Source organism: Chroicocephalus ridibundus, chromosome 1, assembly GCF_963924245.1.
Source record: "Chroicocephalus ridibundus chromosome 1, bChrRid1.1, whole genome shotgun sequence".
Lineage (NCBI taxonomy): Eukaryota > Metazoa > Chordata > Aves > Charadriiformes > Laridae > Chroicocephalus > Chroicocephalus ridibundus.
This window is the reverse complement of record NC_086284.1, coordinates 118,843,798-118,860,783: the sequence shown is the minus strand read 5'-3', so window position 1 is coordinate 118,860,783 and position 16,986 is coordinate 118,843,798. Positions and strand designations below refer to the sequence as shown.

The 16,986-nt window shown below is 41.4% G+C and overlaps 1 protein-coding gene across 2 annotated transcripts in view; it reads left to right on the top strand.

The window, feature by feature from the left end:
* Positions 1 to 281: 281 nt before the first annotated feature.
* Positions 282 to 16,986, top strand: part of CRYBG3 (crystallin beta-gamma domain containing 3) — a 95,797-nt gene continuing 79,092 nt past the window's right edge. For both annotated transcript variants that reach the window (XR_010072875.1, XM_063348713.1), the window contains exons 1-2: positions 282 to 484; positions 15,304 to 15,382. Coding sequence is in view for 1 of the 2 variants with exons in the window: in XM_063348713.1 (XP_063204783.1) it covers positions 366 to 484; positions 15,304 to 15,382 (198 nt within the window). In the remaining variant the exon portion in view is untranslated. The remainder of the gene's footprint in view (positions 485 to 15,303; positions 15,383 to 16,986) is intronic.

Sequence of the window (16,986 nt, the reverse complement as noted above, 5' to 3'; positions counted from 1 at the left end):
GCCTGCCGAAGGGAAGGACGCTGCCGGAGCAGGGATCGCGGTGAAACGCCTTCTCCTGTCCCAGCCTCTCCCTCTCTGCAGCCGCGCCGCGACGGAGCCGCTCTCCCGCCTCCCCGGGCGGCAGCTCTCGTCCTTCCCGCTCCTCGCACGCGGGCCGGCCTCCCGCGCCGCCGGCGGGAAGGGGCGGGAGGCGGTGGAACAGCGGCTCCGCCCCGGGGGCGGTCGGCGGCCGCCCCCGCAGGGGGAGGAGGGAGGTGTTTGCCGCCGCTGCCTCCCGCCACTGTGGGGACTCGGTGCCGGGCGGCTGCTGGTGGCGCCTCCCGTCCCGTCAGCGTCCCGTCCCGTCCCGGACGGCGGCGGCGGCGATGTCCGGCGGGGGCAGCCGGCGGCGGGCCGGCCCCTCCTGGCATAGCACCTTCTCCCGCTTCTTCGGCAGGAGCCCCCCTGGGGAGGGGGCGGCGGGGCGGCCGGCGAGCGCAAACAGGTATGTCGGGGACCGGACCGGACCGGTGGGGCGCCCGCTGCCGTGATCTGCCCCGTCCCACCTGCGCCGTCAGCCCCCGGGGTGGGGGACGAGGGACCGTGCCGGCCGCCCCGGTAGATGTTGCAACACCAGCGGGCGAGGGAGGGAGAAGCAGCGGGTGTGTTCACTGCGCGGGGGGGGGCTGCCCGGGTGTCCCGCTGCTGAGGTGCCGCCAGGCGCCACAGCCGGTGGGGGCCGGCTCCTGTGAGAGCGGCGGCCCCGGCCGGGGCGGCGGCTTGTCACAGGGAGTTTGAAACCGGGGGCGGCGAGGGGGAGCTGAACGTCGACATCCTCCGAGCTCCTTGTCTTTGGCGGTGGCGTTTCTTTTTTTTTTTTTAATTCGCCGTAACTGTGAGGCGGGTCCCCCCGGCGGGCCCGTCGTTCGCGCGGGGGGACGGTTGAGGGGTCCTGTCGGCGGTTGGCCTGACCGTTGGGTGAGCGCCGGCGGCCCGGCCGCCCGCCTTCCCCCGGCCGAGCGACGGGAGTCCCGCGGGCAGCGGCCGCTTGCCGCGCACGGGCGACCGCTCCGTCCCGGGCTGTGGGGGTTCGGCGTGGGCGTCGGCGGTGCGCCGGGCTGGGCCGCCCCCCCGGCTTGTTCCGCAGGTGCTGCAACCCCCTTCCTCGGAAACCGAAAGCGGGGCAGGGCGCGGGTGGGCTGTGAGGGGTTTGGGCTTGTTTTGTTTGTTTGGGTTGGTTTTGTTTTGTGGTTTTTCTTCCTTCTTCTTTTCACTTTTCACACTTACAGTTTTGGTTTGGACTAGTGTAAATCAGATGTTAATGCAACATAAATATTACTGATGTGTGTAAGTCTCAATGCAAAACTTGTGTTTGATGGAAACCTGGTTATTAATAATTATTTTTTAGCGCAGGGAGACTTTACAAGATGAAAAGTTTTGGAAACTTCTTGTGTATTTGTTCCTCTTCCTTTTTTCCTTTTTTTTTTTTTTCCTGATTTCTGCATTTACCTAGGAAAGAAGCACAGATGAAGTTTTCATCTGCTTCTCATGCAGTCTTATTGTTGGCCCCAGTTAATTACTATATTTTAGTGGTGAAAAGGTGCCAGCTGGCTAGGCCTTATTTCCTCAGGTGTAGTACTTATTTTTTGCTTTTAACATGTTGGTTTTAATCTTTGAATCATTCTTGATACTGCATAGGTTTGTGTTTAAACCAGCAGACAAGTAAGTACAGTTTAATCAGATAGATAGTGGGTATCACAGTAGTTCTTGCAGTGGAAGAACTTTAGGATCTTGCTTGCATATTCTCAGCAATCATGAAAAATAGCAGAGTGTATTGCTGTCTTGTACTGGCCATCTTAAGTGGTCTCATATGTGCACCATGAGGATTTTTAAATTTGAGGGTTTGTTTTACTTGTAAGCATTTGAGGCCAAGGATCCACTGGCCTTTCATGAGCACGAAACATTGCTTTTTATTTCCTAGGGGGGGGAAAAAAAAAACAAACGAGGAGCAAGGCTGCCGAATCAAGGGCATCTTTACGGTTGCAGGAGTAGCGTGGCTGTTGCATCTGGCAGGGGTGGTTGAGATATGGGAGAAGGAAAAGGCTTGGATTTGGCCAAGGACCTGGAGAGGCAATAGGAGAGGTTTCATCGGACAACTCCTTGCTGGCTTCCTACAGCTGTGGTTCGGAATAAACAAAAAAGCATAGCGGTCACGTTGGTAAGGAGGAGGGTGATGCCAGTTCAGTGGTTTGCGTGCTAAACAGCCTGTCTGCAGGTAGCACTGGTGGTAGACCTGCTCCATTTAATTTGGGTCTGGAGTCTTATTATCTTTATCTAAATCACAGTTTCATTTCCTGCAGCCAAGAGCCTTTCCTTTATTAGGAAGCTGGGATCGTCCACATAGATATGAAAAGGCTCGGGCTTCTTGGCTTTGTTCTTTAACTCCTCACGGTTACCTGGTGGCCGTGACTCCTCTCTGGAGTGGAAGTAAGCAAAAAAAACCCTCCCACTCTGAGGAGTCCAATTTGGTATGTTAAGGAGCTTTTTTTGTTGCGCTGGGTTGCAGCGTGGCGTGTTAGTCAGGAATGCTGATGTTCTCGTATTTGATTTCCACTGGTAGCCTTCTTCGCAGATTAGCGTAATTGCATACATTAAGCAGCGCTAGGTTGGGATGAGTGCCGCAGGTTTGCTCGTCATGTTTATTTAGTGAGCTTGGCTGTGTAGAAAAATGGATTGCCGAACAAAGCGTGTGTGTGGGGAAGGGGAACCAATGCTACTTTGTATGTTTATTGTTAAGGTGTGGATGGAGTGTGTGAGGTGACTTTGGGGAATATGTCTTTTTGTGAAGTGTTATGAGAAATGTATACACCAGGATGGTTAATTTCCTGTTCACGTTATCAGTATGATATATATTGGAACCAGATCAAATTCGAAATATATAGAAACTTTTGTATGGAGATATTTTACCTAGCGTTGCCTTTCAAAAAAGCAGAACACTTAGATAAAGGGGCAGGAGAGGGAGCAATATGTTATACAGGGGCAAATACACCCCTGGTGTACCTGTGTTGACCTCTGGAGACATGCATCATGTGTAATGCCTCTGCAGAACACGACGGTTTCCTAAATTTAAAAAACGTGCAGAAATGGGCCTGCGTGTGTCCAAAAGTCATTCTCCATCTGCTCCCACAAGTTAGGCAACAGCGGCTGGATAGAAGCCCCCAGCTTTCCTTCCCACAGCTGCCCCTCAGCTCTGCAGGGTATGGAGCTCTTGTCCTCTCTTGCTGCAGGCACCATGTTCAGACTTAGCTTTAAAAAAACAAAACCCAAACCTACTATGGCCTTGGTTTAAAATAGGAGGAAGGGGAGGGGGGGAATTACATTGTTTGTTAATCAGTGTCTTAGACTCTTCTGAGAACCTCATTTGACAAAGAGCTTATGTTAATAACTTGCCCTTACGGCAATTTGTAGGTCTGAAGAACATGAGAATTGCTGGAGGCTGGCCTGCTTGGGGAAAAAATAACCTATGCAGATTAGTTGCAAGTTTTGTGGTGGCAAAAAGCACAGCACGTGTGTTAAGGGCTTCCTTGACTTTGATGTAAGATGTAGACAAACGTGAGGTATCTCCCACCGAGCACTTTCTGGCATGTGTTCTTCGGAGTTGGGGCTGCTTTGAACAAGGGCTTTGGGGCTTTTCGTCCTAGTTCTTTATCGTTAATTTCTATCGAAGGCAGCCATTGTCATTATGCTCTACTCAGCTATTTGCTACTTTCAATAATACAAAATTGATTATTTGTTACCACAGTGTTTGTCCTGGAGCAGTCTAAATCCCCAGGGTGAAAAAATTCCGTTGAATTTTTACTATTCTAATGGGAGTCTGATATTTTTATTCATTTACTTTTTTTAATACCTGTTTCTTTAGTCCATCTGAATGAAGATACAGCTTTTACAGTGTTAAGTCAATCCACTGCAGATTGTTTCAGAAATAAGCAGCCTCCGTGACTGAGCAATTGTTGTGTTGCAAATAAACGTGACCTTTCAGGTCACATTAGAAGCTGCCAAAGAGGTGTGACACTTTTCACTGATCACTTTAACCCAGAGCTAACCCCAAAATCTCATTTAAACTATTCATTATTCTGGATATTGTTTAGCAGGTTTATTTCAGGTTTATCTTTTTCCCTCCAAGTACTGTTGGTTGGTTGGTCAGTCAAATAACTACCAGTGCTAGTGGGCCTTTGTTGTGTTTGTCCAGATATTTCTTCTGCATTGCGGAAGTGTACCAGAGACATCAAACAGGGAAGAACAACCTTTTATTTGGTTTTAGAGGGCTTTGCTTTTTTTTTTTTTTAAATTATTTTTTCAGGCTGAGATTATTGTTCTGTTCATCCATTAGTTTCTAACTACAAGCTTTCAGAGATGGAAGAACTTTGTTTATTCTGCCTGAGGAGAGATTAGAGAGTCTCTTTCTTCCTTTGGGACTGCCAGTCATTGTTCCTGTTTACAAAGAACATGTATTTTTGTAGTTGTAAAAACTGTGGTTTTGGGCACTGCTGGGAATTGATTGAAAGGGGAGTAATACGTTTTAAACTTACTTCCTCTGAAGTTACTACCTCCTGGCTGGTTTTGATTCAGGTGCTATTAACATCTATGAAGAAATCCATTGTTTGCTGGAAAAATCAATCTCTGCTTTCTAATAAAGAAACTTTTTCCTTTAAATGGCCGAACATAATTTTTTTTGTTGTTAAAATTTAACTCATTTGTGAGTGTGTATCAGGGATGATGTTTTGTAGAATCAGCAAGGGGAATACTCCAACCATGTAGAAGAATTCAAATTAGACTTACCTAAGCAAGATGCATTATGAAAATATTCTGTACACTTGTGAATTTGGGGTGGCTTTTTTTTGTTTCTTTGTGCTTCCTAGATTTTTCTATTATGACTTTTATTGCAGGATAATTCAAAATAGTAGCAAAGGCCCTCATGCAGCAGGGTACCAAAGTGGTTGCCTATAATTAAATAGGTAAATAGTTCTGTGCGCTGTAGTGGGACTACTTGTTTGATTAGAGTTAGGCGCATACCTAGACATCTCATATAAACGTTCTGAGACCCAAAGGAGCAAGCCCACCAGCTGGCCATGTATGTGTGAGACATTTTGTAAAGGAAATGTTACCAGAGTATTAAATGTAATAGCAGTGCTTCTTGGAAGAAACAAAGCAACATATTATTTTCCCCTTATTTTAAATGTTAACAGCATTGTCTCCTTTCCAATTATTGGCATAAGTGCTAGAGTTAATACAAAAATATTTCTAAACCAGCTGGTTTTAAGGAGCTGTTTTGCAAAGATGAAAACTTCCTGGTCGTCTCCTCTGGTGAACGAAAGACTCACAGGTGAAAAAAAACCCACCCAAATTCAGAAACATGTTACCGTGGGGATTGTATTTCTGATTACTGAAACTTCTTAAAAGGATGAAAACCCAACTACTGCTTTTATTTTCTGATTGGTTTTGGATTTTGTATAAATCAGTTAGCATATACTATTATATTTCCAAACGGTAGCACAGCACTATGTTGCTTAGGCTTTCCAGGGCTTATTAATATATCTATCTATCTGGTATTCTAATTTCTAAAATAATTTTTATAAATTCTAACTGACTTTACAGCATCACTTTTGAAGACTCTTAAGATCAGAAACGTGGATTTCCTTAGTCATTTGACTTTCTCATGTCAATTTTGCAACATGAAATGTAGTCTCTAATTTTGTTGTGTTAATGTGATTTCACGATGTGCCTCATTTTGAAATGGAGTCTTGTTTTTCTGAGTCTTCCGGTGTTTCTTAAATTGCTAAAGTTTTTTACTGAAGGCAGTATGTCTGCTTAAGCAGTTTGGAGGTCTTAGAGCCTAAGTGTATGAACATGTGAAGTGCATGGATCTGCAGTTCACCTGTGGACAGTGATGTGTAGGGAAAAATGTAGGAGGAAGTGTTTCTTGTGAGCACACAAAGAGCAAATGCAGAAAGGATTCCAGTGACAAAAGACTTTTTTTTAATCATCAGTTAAATGCTCCAAATTTAGACATCAAATTTATTTTGGTTGAATGGAAAATGCATGCTTTCAATGTGAAAGAGGGAACCTTGATAATGACCGGAAAGTGTAGGATACTTCCCAATGTATATTCTGTGAGTAAAACATGTGAGAACTGGAAAAGTATATTCTTGTGTTGAACTCGTAGCCTTGTGTGCCTTTACCAAGAGTTTTCTGCTCCAGCCTGAGTAGAAGAGCTCGCTGCATTTTGCTTATGATACCAGTCTCTCTTGCTTGTTTTTTCCTGGGTGCTTTTTCTTAATGACATCTTTTAAAAATTCTGTAATGCTCTGTTTATCAGGAGGACAGCAGTTGCTGCTTTAAAGCTTTCCTGGATTAATTTTTTTAATATCTCATATTTTCATGCCATTTGTAAGTAACATCGTTGATCCCCAATCCTGTGAACGTACCATTTGAAAACAGTTTTGTAATGGGCTGCCTACTCTATTCTCTATTAATTCAATAATTTTAACCTTAATAAACATAAAAGTTTGTAAGTCTGTTCCTGATATTATACCAAGTTTATGTGCTAGTGGCCAGTAACATTTATTTCATAAGAATATTGGAAACTGTAAGCAGTCAGACTGGCAAATGTGGAGCAGATTCTACATTAATGTTGGTTACTGCGCTTGACAGATGCCAGAAGAAAAACCTTCATGTAATCTGGTATAATCCTACTGCCCAATATTGAAGTAGGCTCTACTCAGAAGCATTTGTATTTCTTTTTTCTAGCCTTTGTAGGCTGTTCAATTCCCTCACATGTAAAAAAGATTGTTATTCAGCAAGGTTGATCGTGGGCCATCATACTTATTTGACTTAGTTCTAGCGTTTAAACGTAAAGGTACATGTTCAATGTAAAGTCATGGTTTGGTTCTTGCATTTTTCATGTAAATTTTCATTGTAAAATCTGGCATAGCTGTGATTTTGTAGCATCTTTATTTTCCATAATATATTGAACTGCATTTTGAAAGAGGATTGAAAAAAATCTTCGCTTATGCTAACTGCATGTAGCTCACATAGTGTATGTGACACAGCACTGCTAATGCAAAACATGAAGCTGACCTAGCTTTGCCGCAGAAGCAAAGAACAGTATGTAAATAAGCAGCATAAACAGGTCTGAGAGGAAAAATTGTTTCAGTTAAAACAACCTAAATTGCTTAATGCTGTCTGTAATGAAACCAGTTTTGAAGTTGAATAGTTTACTGAATATAATACATTTTGTGCTATTTCAGCACTCAAATTAATCAGCTGGTTCTAACACTTGTCTTGCCTAAGTTCTTGCCTCCTCCTGGCTCCATTTTCTCCTTCCTTACCTTTCTCTGCTTCCCTTCTTATTTGTTAAAAATGAAATAGCAGCTTTGCTTTCCTTTGACCCTCTAATTTTAAACTCTCTAACTTGTTTTTATAATTTCCATTTATATTAATGTCTTTACTGCTCCTCCCCTATGTGTGTGGCCTAAGCTTAAGCACGGAAGTAGGAGCCAGAAACTCCACATCCAAATTTCTGTGCAAACACTCCCTCTCTCTTTATGATAAGCCCCAACAGCCTTGCCAGAGACGAGGGGAAGACTTTGTCACTGCTACTACCATTTGGTTTCCCAGGAACAGGGTTTGCCTCGGGAATCTTTCTGAGAAGTTGGGTAAAATTTTTCATTTTGAAGCTTTTCAAAAAGGAGCAATATTCTATTTTGGGTAGGAGGGAAACAGAGGAAAGAGCTCTTTATTTGTTACTACTTTCTGTTAAAATGCTAGCATCTTTATTTTCTGTTAAAATATTAAAGTATTTTAACTGTCATTTGATGCAGAAGGCAGATTTTAGGAATCTTCATTGATTTCCTCACCAATTTAAGGTGCATCTTGTTGCCACTGGGCTTTACAGTAACATTTTCCTTTCAGTTCATTTAGCAAATGTTTAGTGTACCCTTGCTCATGTCATTCGATATACATGCCAAAAGTTTGACTCTTAAAAAATTGACTGACTTCTCTTCGTAGATCAGGTTCTGATAGTTCTAGCTGCACAGCACATGAATGGTTTCACAAGTGTGACATTAGTATCTAGAGTAAGGTGTTGGCATTTCACTTTTAAGTCTACTGTATTTGGTTGAATTATAGGAGAAGGTTTGAAAAGTTGATATACCAAGCCTTCTGGGTGACCTGGGAAGTTAATAAACATGATGTTGATCCTGTCATCTCTGGAGGATGGGAAATGTCAAACTCAGTTTTGTTTATGAGATGACAGCTTCAGTTAACAAACTGCTGAAATAGTATCTTTAGACTCTTTAAGGCATCTGACTTGGTGTTGATGCTCCAATTAAAATATTTGCAAGTGTAATGGCAGTGGGCTGAGAATCAACATACGGAGGGATATAAAAAGTCTGAATGTGAAAAATAATTTTCTACTTGATCTACTTGAAGAAAATTAAAAGGACATATTTTTGAATCAATTTATTTAGTATCTTCACAAATAATTTGAAAGAGGACAAAACCGTAGCATGTGAAGTTTGCAGACGACTAGAGCGAAAAGTATGGGAATCACCACGTAGATGACAATATTAAAAGCAGACTGAGTTGCCACGGTTGACAATCAGCTGAATGTGAGCAGCCAAAACAAAGTGGTGGCTCAGAGAGAAAACGTGGTTCTCGGATGTATAAATTGCAAAGTACATGTATTCTGTGGATGAACTTTGGTTACTAGAGTACTCAGTCTAGTTGCGGTGTCCACAATTTATCATGAAAAAGATGCTGACAAAGTTAAAAGGGCTCTGAGAAGAGCTCCAGCACAATTTGGTGTCTGGAAAACCTCCCTTACAGAATAAAATGAAGCAGCTTAATAGCATTTAGTTCATCTAAGAGAAGGTTTTGAAATGACAGGGTTACAGTTTGAGGAATGACTCTGCCTCAAGGTGTATAAGATTTAAGTGCTTCATATCATAGGATACCTGTGACTTGAAGGCGATATTTGAACCTGAGGCCTTTGTAATCGGTCCCACATAGATGTAGGTTGATCCTGTAGCTGAGAGATGAAGCTTGACAAATCGGACTAGTAAGCGTAATTTTAAGTAGTGAATTCAGTAGTAGTTTACATGGAAAAGTCTTATTTACCAATGCAGTAGATTTACCATTGCTTGATGGTTTTTAATCAAAACTCGTATCTTTTGGTCAGGTGTTAAAGACTTGACACGGGTCTCCCTTGGTGAAATTTTGTAATCTAAAGTATGCAGGAGGCCAGCTTCAGTAATCACAAGGGTCTGTATGGCAAGTAGGGCAATTGGTGTATATATAGAAAAATATTACTCAAAAGGTCTGAATTTTTAGCAGTCGTCTTTTTAATTACCACTTGGAAGACAAAACAGAGAATAAACCAAAACTAGCTAATCTATGTCTCTTTGCAGATGTATAATAAAAGTTTCATAACTGCTGTGGTTTGTGGATGTGGTTTGAGAATCCCTGTAATGTGCTGAAACTTCATGGAGATTTTGGTCTTGTATTATTAGACTCGTGGTTTTCCACTCATTCACACTCTTTAGGGAGGCTCTCACATAGATGGATTTTGAAGTACTAGGTGATGAGATCCTTGTTAGCAGTCTCTCTGTTCCTCTGTTGAAATATCCTGAGTGTTGGCATTAAGTAACACCAGTGTGTTGGCACTAAGTAAAACTGAAAAGAAGTCGTGACACCAAAACCAAATGAGGTGTTACTTCCGAGAGAGGAGCATTAGTTTTGTTCAGAGAGAAATAAAAGGCAGGGGTCAGGAGCTGCTGTTACAGCCCAGAATGCTAAAATAAAGAAATGATCAAGAAAGGAAACTTAAAAATGACGTTAGCCGAAGTGAGAACTCTAGTGGGCAGTGAATTGCATTAACAATCGCAAAAAACACGTTGTCTTGAGGAAAACTGTTTAGAAAATATTGGGAAGGAGATGTCACAAGTGATGTCATGAAACCTGGGCAGATAGATGTTTGTGTAGGTCAAGTGTAGTTTATTAGTGTTCTGTCACTAAAGCCAGATGTAGAAGCTTTTTGCCTCCTGGCACCGTGGGGCCTCTTTTAGGTTAGGCATTGCTTATTCTCTTAGCATTAAAAGTCATCACATTAAATGGCTAAATGGTTTCTGAGTTAATCTGAAGAGAAGACCAGTTAAAACCAAATAATGCTAGCCTAATGCGGTAGCAAAGAGGGTTTGACTATTCAGGGAGTCATCTGTCCCTGGAGAGAGAGAAGGAGGGATGGCAAAATGATAGTGCACTCGTCTATCTGGTAACATCTGGACTGCATGAGGAGTAAATGCTGGAGCTGCTGCATTGGAAGAGACTTTGCTTCTAAGCAGTGGGAGAAGGAGGAAGGGTCGACATCTGGAAGTGCTGTCGCAGTGCTGTCCAAGTTGAGCTTTAGCCAGCTGTCCCTATTTCCTTAAGAGACTGACCATTAATTTCCCCCTTCCCAAACAGCAATCAGCAGCCCATACCTTCTGCTTGTAGAAAGAACCTATAATGTCCCAGTGGTTGCTCTCAGTTTGGTGAGCTCTGTGCCTGGTCAGTCTCATCAAAACTTGCATGTTTGTGCTTTATTGCACTTGCACGCTGCCTGTAGCTTTTTTTTTTTATCTGACACACAACACATTTGCAGTCTGCTGTGTGCATAACATGGGTGGGGTAGATTAATAAAGGAAGAAGGGGATGGGCTTTTAATATGCAAGTTCCGAGGGATTGTTATGAAGGATGACGATGGAGGAAGCAGACTTCTCGCACCATACGGAGATGCTGTGAGGGCCTTTTGAAGATGTGATTGTTTATTTTGCTCTGGTTTTAGAGGCAGTTGGAAAAGATCTAGCAAAGTGTACTTAAATTTGCTCAATTAAGTTGATTTTTTTTTTCTTGACTGTAAACTCTCACGTATGTTAACCAGCCTGAGTTTGAGTACTTCTGCTTATATGCATCTACTTTTTGTGGGAGCAACAATGCAGAACATGAACATTTGTCTCTCCCATAATAATCTGCTGCTGATTCAGACACCACCTGTCCAAGTATTACAGAAAGGTCAAAACAGATTTTCAGCAGCAGAGGAACAGAAAGTGTTGGAAAATTACAGAAAGAAAGGTTTGTGCAGAACATACAGAATGGGATCTTTTGCAGCTTGAGTTTAATCTTGATTATTTAAAGAATAGGAGTGATGCTGATCAGGTTGGGCAGGCTGGCAAGACAGTAGGGAAGAGCAGTAAGACAGTCAAGGAGAAGAGATCCCTCTACCTTTGCTGAAGATTAACCCATCCATGTTGGATGCACTAATACGTAAGAGAAAAGGGAATGTCTGGCAGAAATAGCAGCAGGAAGGCAGTAGATGATGTATTTGAAAAGTAGTGAGAGGCTTGGTTTCTAGTATTAATTTTGACAGTATCTTTATTACTCAGAGCATTATTTACTATTTCCATGCTTTTTAAAAAAACCCAAAATCTATAAAATGAAAGTAATATCTGTCTAAATATGTAAACAAGTGGTTGTGACAATTTGTAAATGACCACCTGTATAGTTAAGAAGTCCATGGAATCCATGCTTTGCTCTTTTGCTTCTTAAAAGCAAGTACAAAGTAGATTCAAAACTTGGGTTAGTGGAGTCCTATGTTTGTGAAGCATAGAGTTGAAGACTCAGGAGATTCATCTTCCTAATCTAGCAAGTGCAAGTGCTGAAATGTTCTCTGAGAGCTGGCTGATCTAGCAAAGCATGTGGGTGGTTAAGCACAAGCCTAACTGCCGTAGATGTGCTGAACTGGGGATAGCATGCTCACTACCTGCCATGGCAAAGTACTCCAAAAATGCACCGCTCCAGAACAGCTTAAGGCAAGGCTGAAACTCTGCGGAGCCAAACTTTAATATGACGGATGTAGCTCAAATGGAGTGGGAGGGAGGCAATCCCTATTTCTTGGTGAGCCTGTATACACTAGCAGTCTGTTGTTTTCAGTTCTTAGTGAAAGCATAAGAATTTGGTGGTGTAATACCATGTCACTACCAGGTCAACATTTATAGATGTTTATTGCAAAAGTTGTTCTGTAGAAAAAAAACAAACTATAAACCCCCTTAGAATACAGTACTTGGAAGTGTAACATCTAGCCACTACTGATAGGATAGCATGGGCGTATAAAAGTTTTAAGAATGGGTAATTTTTAGCATAAATACTAAATGTCTTGTGTATTTCCCAAGAATTAATTTTAATTGTGAATGCCATAGCTTAATAATTGTGTTTACTGCATCTCTGAATATAGACTCATATGGACAACATGGGCTTACACTGCAACATAAGAATACATGTGGCATAATTACATTAACTTCACCATGTTTGTTTTGTTTTTTTTAACAGGGAGCATAGGGTTGTGTGTAGGCCTATGAACTTTGTTATTTTAGTTGCCTCTTCAGAGGATTTGTGGAGAAAATACCATGTAGTGTTTCAAAATTTGTGATTAGTTACTGTTACGTGATTGATGCATAATTAGAGAGGGGGAAGGTCTAAAAATTGTAGGGGGTTGGTAGTGGGAAGTGATAAGCTGCATCATTTGAGCCCAATGAGGTGTAACCAGCCAGTTCTTCAGTCCCGAGCATGGCATCAGCTACTGGTCTGTGGTGTTTAGGCTGGTGTAGAAGGTAATCTTGACTCTTTGGGAGAAACAAAACAATTCTATCCTAAACAATCCAAGAGGCGTTTTTCCAGCAAAGCGAGCTTTTGTGCTGTAAACTTAATTCATTCAGCCAGAGTCATTTGGTTTCAGTCAAAGATGCATTTAAAACTGGGTAAGGGGTAGAAGAGGTTCACAAAAAGCAGCTTCAGTGGTGAAGTGAGCTGCAGGGGCGCATGCTTACTTCTTCCTGCCTCTTGAGCGGCATTAATTGCCCCTTCGATTGTGCTGGTACAAATCACCATGCTGTAAACTGGATCATGGGCTGAATTGTTCCTGATGGAAACTTCTGTTCCCTCCTTGATTTTATCCATGGCCCTACTCAGAGCCCTGCTCAGCTGAGTTAAGGGTGGGAAGAGATAGCTGAGGTTGAGGAGGAAGGTGTGGAAATTTCTAAAGCTGGTTCTGCTGACAAAGTCAGCATGTTGAGGAACTACACCCTAAAGCAAAAGGTTTAGGAATGTAGAAACACTAGAATTGCTTCCAGGTTTAGGTTTATTTTATGCTGGAAAGTACAGTTTTGATAAAGTTGTGGGGTTTTTTTCTTGTTGATTTTAAGATGCTTATCTACTGAGCTGCATTCTTTGGGTTTTGGTATGTACATTGTGGAATTTAATAGCAATCCGTCTAAGCCTGGCTAGCTAGAAGTAATACAGGCATATATTTCAAATACAAACAAGAAGTAGGAATGACGTTGAAGGGAAGATTATCAGCAAAACAAAGTGGTAAAAGAATAGGACGCTGGTGATCTGTGCTGGCAATACTTAACGAAAGCAAGGATCTCATTTGTGGCCCGCACACCAGTTCCATAAAGAGTGATATCCTGAAGAACGTCTGGTGAAGATCAGCATCATTATTCTGCTTTTAAGTACAGGGAATTCCTGTTCATGTCAAGTGTATCAGCATCAGGAAAAGCTATGCAGATCTGAGAAGGAGGGAGAAAATAGGTTACATACTGAGAAGCGCTTTTATTAGTGTGCCAGATTGCCCAGAAGTGATTGTGACATCTCCTTCATGAAACACATTAACAGCAGAAGAAACTCATAGGATAGAATATTAATTCATCTGCTCTGTCTTACAGGAAGGCAAAGAACAGCCAAGAATTTCTGTCTGAATCTCTCACTGAAAAAGCATCTTTGTGTTTATGAATGCATTATGAAAGATTACCTGAGGTGATCTGAAAGTACGTGGTTTTCAACTCGAAGAGGATCTGTAAAAGAGAGGAAGGAGCTTTTCTTTTGATGTATCTGAAAAGACCTGAAAGATCTTGGAAAAACTTAATTGCAGGAGAGTTCTGTTCTCATTTTTGTTCAGGGAATGTTGTCTCTGAGCAGCTGAGAGGGAAGCTAACATTTAGTGAGACTGGCTTTTGTGTTTTATCTATAACTCAGATGCCTAATCCACAATAGGAAGAAAACCTTTCTTTTCAGAAGTCTTTCTGAGACGTGCTTACCTGTGGTTAACAGTCAGTAGCTGTAGGAGTACTGCTACGTCTAAATCCTTTCTCCAAATCTTGGCAGAATTTCACCAAAATGCAAATAATTATTTTGTATTTCTATTTAAACAGCTTTCAGTTCATCTCTTCATACAAATTCAGAAATAAGGGCTTTGCATTTGTCAATAGCAAAGCTAAATTTCTAAAATTGATGAAGGGGTTTTGAAGTGATTATGACTTCATTGCAATACTGAGCATTTCTCACATGATATATTTGTACAAAGTTATTTTTCTTCAGCTTTTGATATACAATGCAGGAAGTGATGTCTGTCATTAACATCCTCTAATGTTTCTCTTGATAAGTTTTTGCTTTTAAGCTGCATGTAGCATAAAGGCTTTGATTAAAATGTTCTCTACTGGATTGTGTTCAAGGATTATTATAAGAATCGGGGGACAGGGTGGATTCCAAAGATGGGCTCTGAAGAAAATTTTGACCAAGGTAAATTGGCAATAAGGACATATGCAACTTTGGACTTCTGACTTTTAAAGTGGACAGTGGGTGTTGCCTTGGTAATAACAACATGCTTCTTGACCCCTGTCTAAAATTTCTTCTGAATTTGCCTGCAAACTCCCATTAGGTATGTTCAGTTAAGATCTGTTAAACGTGGTAGCCATGATTTTTGATGATTCCATCTGCCCCAAGTATGTTCCACTTGGTCACAGTCGTCAGTATAAGGACTGGGGCTACCTTCTATCTGCCAGGTGTGCCAGATAGTGCTATGGCAATGAATGCTGCTGTAGTAGATAATTGATAACTACAGTATCATTTTCCAGCAGAGAATAATACACAGCACAGAAAGTTTGGGATTTTTTTCATCTGGGGGAGCTGAAGTGCTGTGTGCCATTTCTTAGTACTTGAGTTGGAAAACGTCTCTATGGGGTGAAACAGGCGTTTTGCTTCCATCTTCAGCTTTTTTGGGCATGGCTTTTTCATTTGCAATATGTGGAGAATATGGGCTATGCTTTGGAACATATGTTCTTCTGCCCTTTTAAGATGATGCGCTCATGTTTGAATTGAATGATACTGTGTTGGCTCTCAGGTAGACTTGAATAATGCAAGTTCTCAGTGTTACAAAATATCTTTGTTTTTCAGTTCTGAAAACAAAGGGAGTGAAGCCATAAATTTAAAGAGCAACCAAAAGGAAAGCACAACTCTGCCTGCACTTTTGAAGGTATGATTTTTATTTACTAGTATTTAATTGAGCTAAAGCCTGCCACCTCTAGCACTACTTGCTAGTGTTCTTATGTTGGATGTATTGGTGCACTACAATGTAGCACCTGGTTGCCGTATCCTTGGTTAGGGTCTGTTATGCTAGGGTAGTAATACGCATGCAGAAGACAGAAAAACTGGCTGCTTCAGATTCTTAAAACAAAATTCACGTTTTTGCTTACATTAAAGAGTCTTTCCTTAAAGAAGTGGGAGTCTAGTGCTAATTCTACATGCAGTTAGCCAGTGAAGAAGGAATCTAGTAGTATTATCAAACCATGGTTTCAGGTATTCCCCTAAAGCACCATTTATTTGTAACTTATGAATACCTAACCAGCAAGTGTTGCATGCCTGAAGGTCTGCTGGTTGCCAACCAAAGCACTATAACATCTTTCTGCTGAAATTCATATGCATGTTGGCCATTCTTCACCAATGTTATCCATGTTAATCATACCTTCTTGTCCTGTAAGTGTTTTACTGCAAAAAAAAAAAAGTTTCTCCTGTGTCACTTGACAGAAAGTGGTGGTTGCCTCTAAAGGTATGTTTAGATTTAATCAAATATCATAAATAATTATGTACAGGACAGGGCCTGGTGATAACAGCCATCTTTGCTGCTGTCACATCATGCCTTGCACAGAGCCATTTTAGTGATTTGTTCACTAAGCACTTTTGCTTTGTTTTCTGTTCCTTTTCCTAGTTGTTTTAGTTTAATGCAGATAATAGTGTAGCTACTTCCCCAAAAGGGCTTCGACTGGTCTTCCAGATTTATTTGGGGATGCACCAGGCTTCTTAACACACTAAATCTGAGATTTCTATCCTGTGTTGCATGTATTTGAGTACTAACACTACATGGAGAAGGAAATGGTCTTCCTGTATGGCCTACAGTCTCTGTGTAGTTGCATCTTTGGTACCTAGGGACCGTTTGTTTGGGCTTTGCCAAAGATCAAGAGATGTTGCAGTTGCCTCCATAAAGACCCGGTTCAGTCCAACAGGGTTATTAGCTCAAGAACAAGAAAGAATGTAGTTTATGTACATCAGGGTGGGAAACAATGCAGTGACGTTTGTTCAGAAGCCCCGTGGATTCAAGCCAACTTTGTCAATTCTGAGCTCCTTGAAAATGCCACTGAATGGCATCCTGTTACCATAAATCGTGGACTAATGATTTTTATGCCTTGAAATGCAGGTAGAAAAGATTGTGATAAACTATAGTAGAGGAGACTCTACTATAATAAAAGCCAATTTTCGGCATTTAAAAAAAAATTACCTTATTTTTCTATGTTAGATCAGTGAAAAATTCTAAAAGAGATTTTCCTTTTGAAGAAGGTTTTGACTGAGGAAGGGGAGTCATTTAGCATATGTGCACAGGACTTCAACATCAGGAATTGCATAAAAGGAAATATGAAGAGGGCTAGGTCTCAAGGAACCAGCAGGATGCGCAGATGGGGCAAAGGGAGCATAGCAGATTAAAATTACCCAAGAGTGTTTCTTTCTTTCTTTCCAAAAACTAAATCTTATTTATTTTTTAATTTAAAAAAGCGCAAATTCAGAACCCTTCCTGCTGAATCTAAA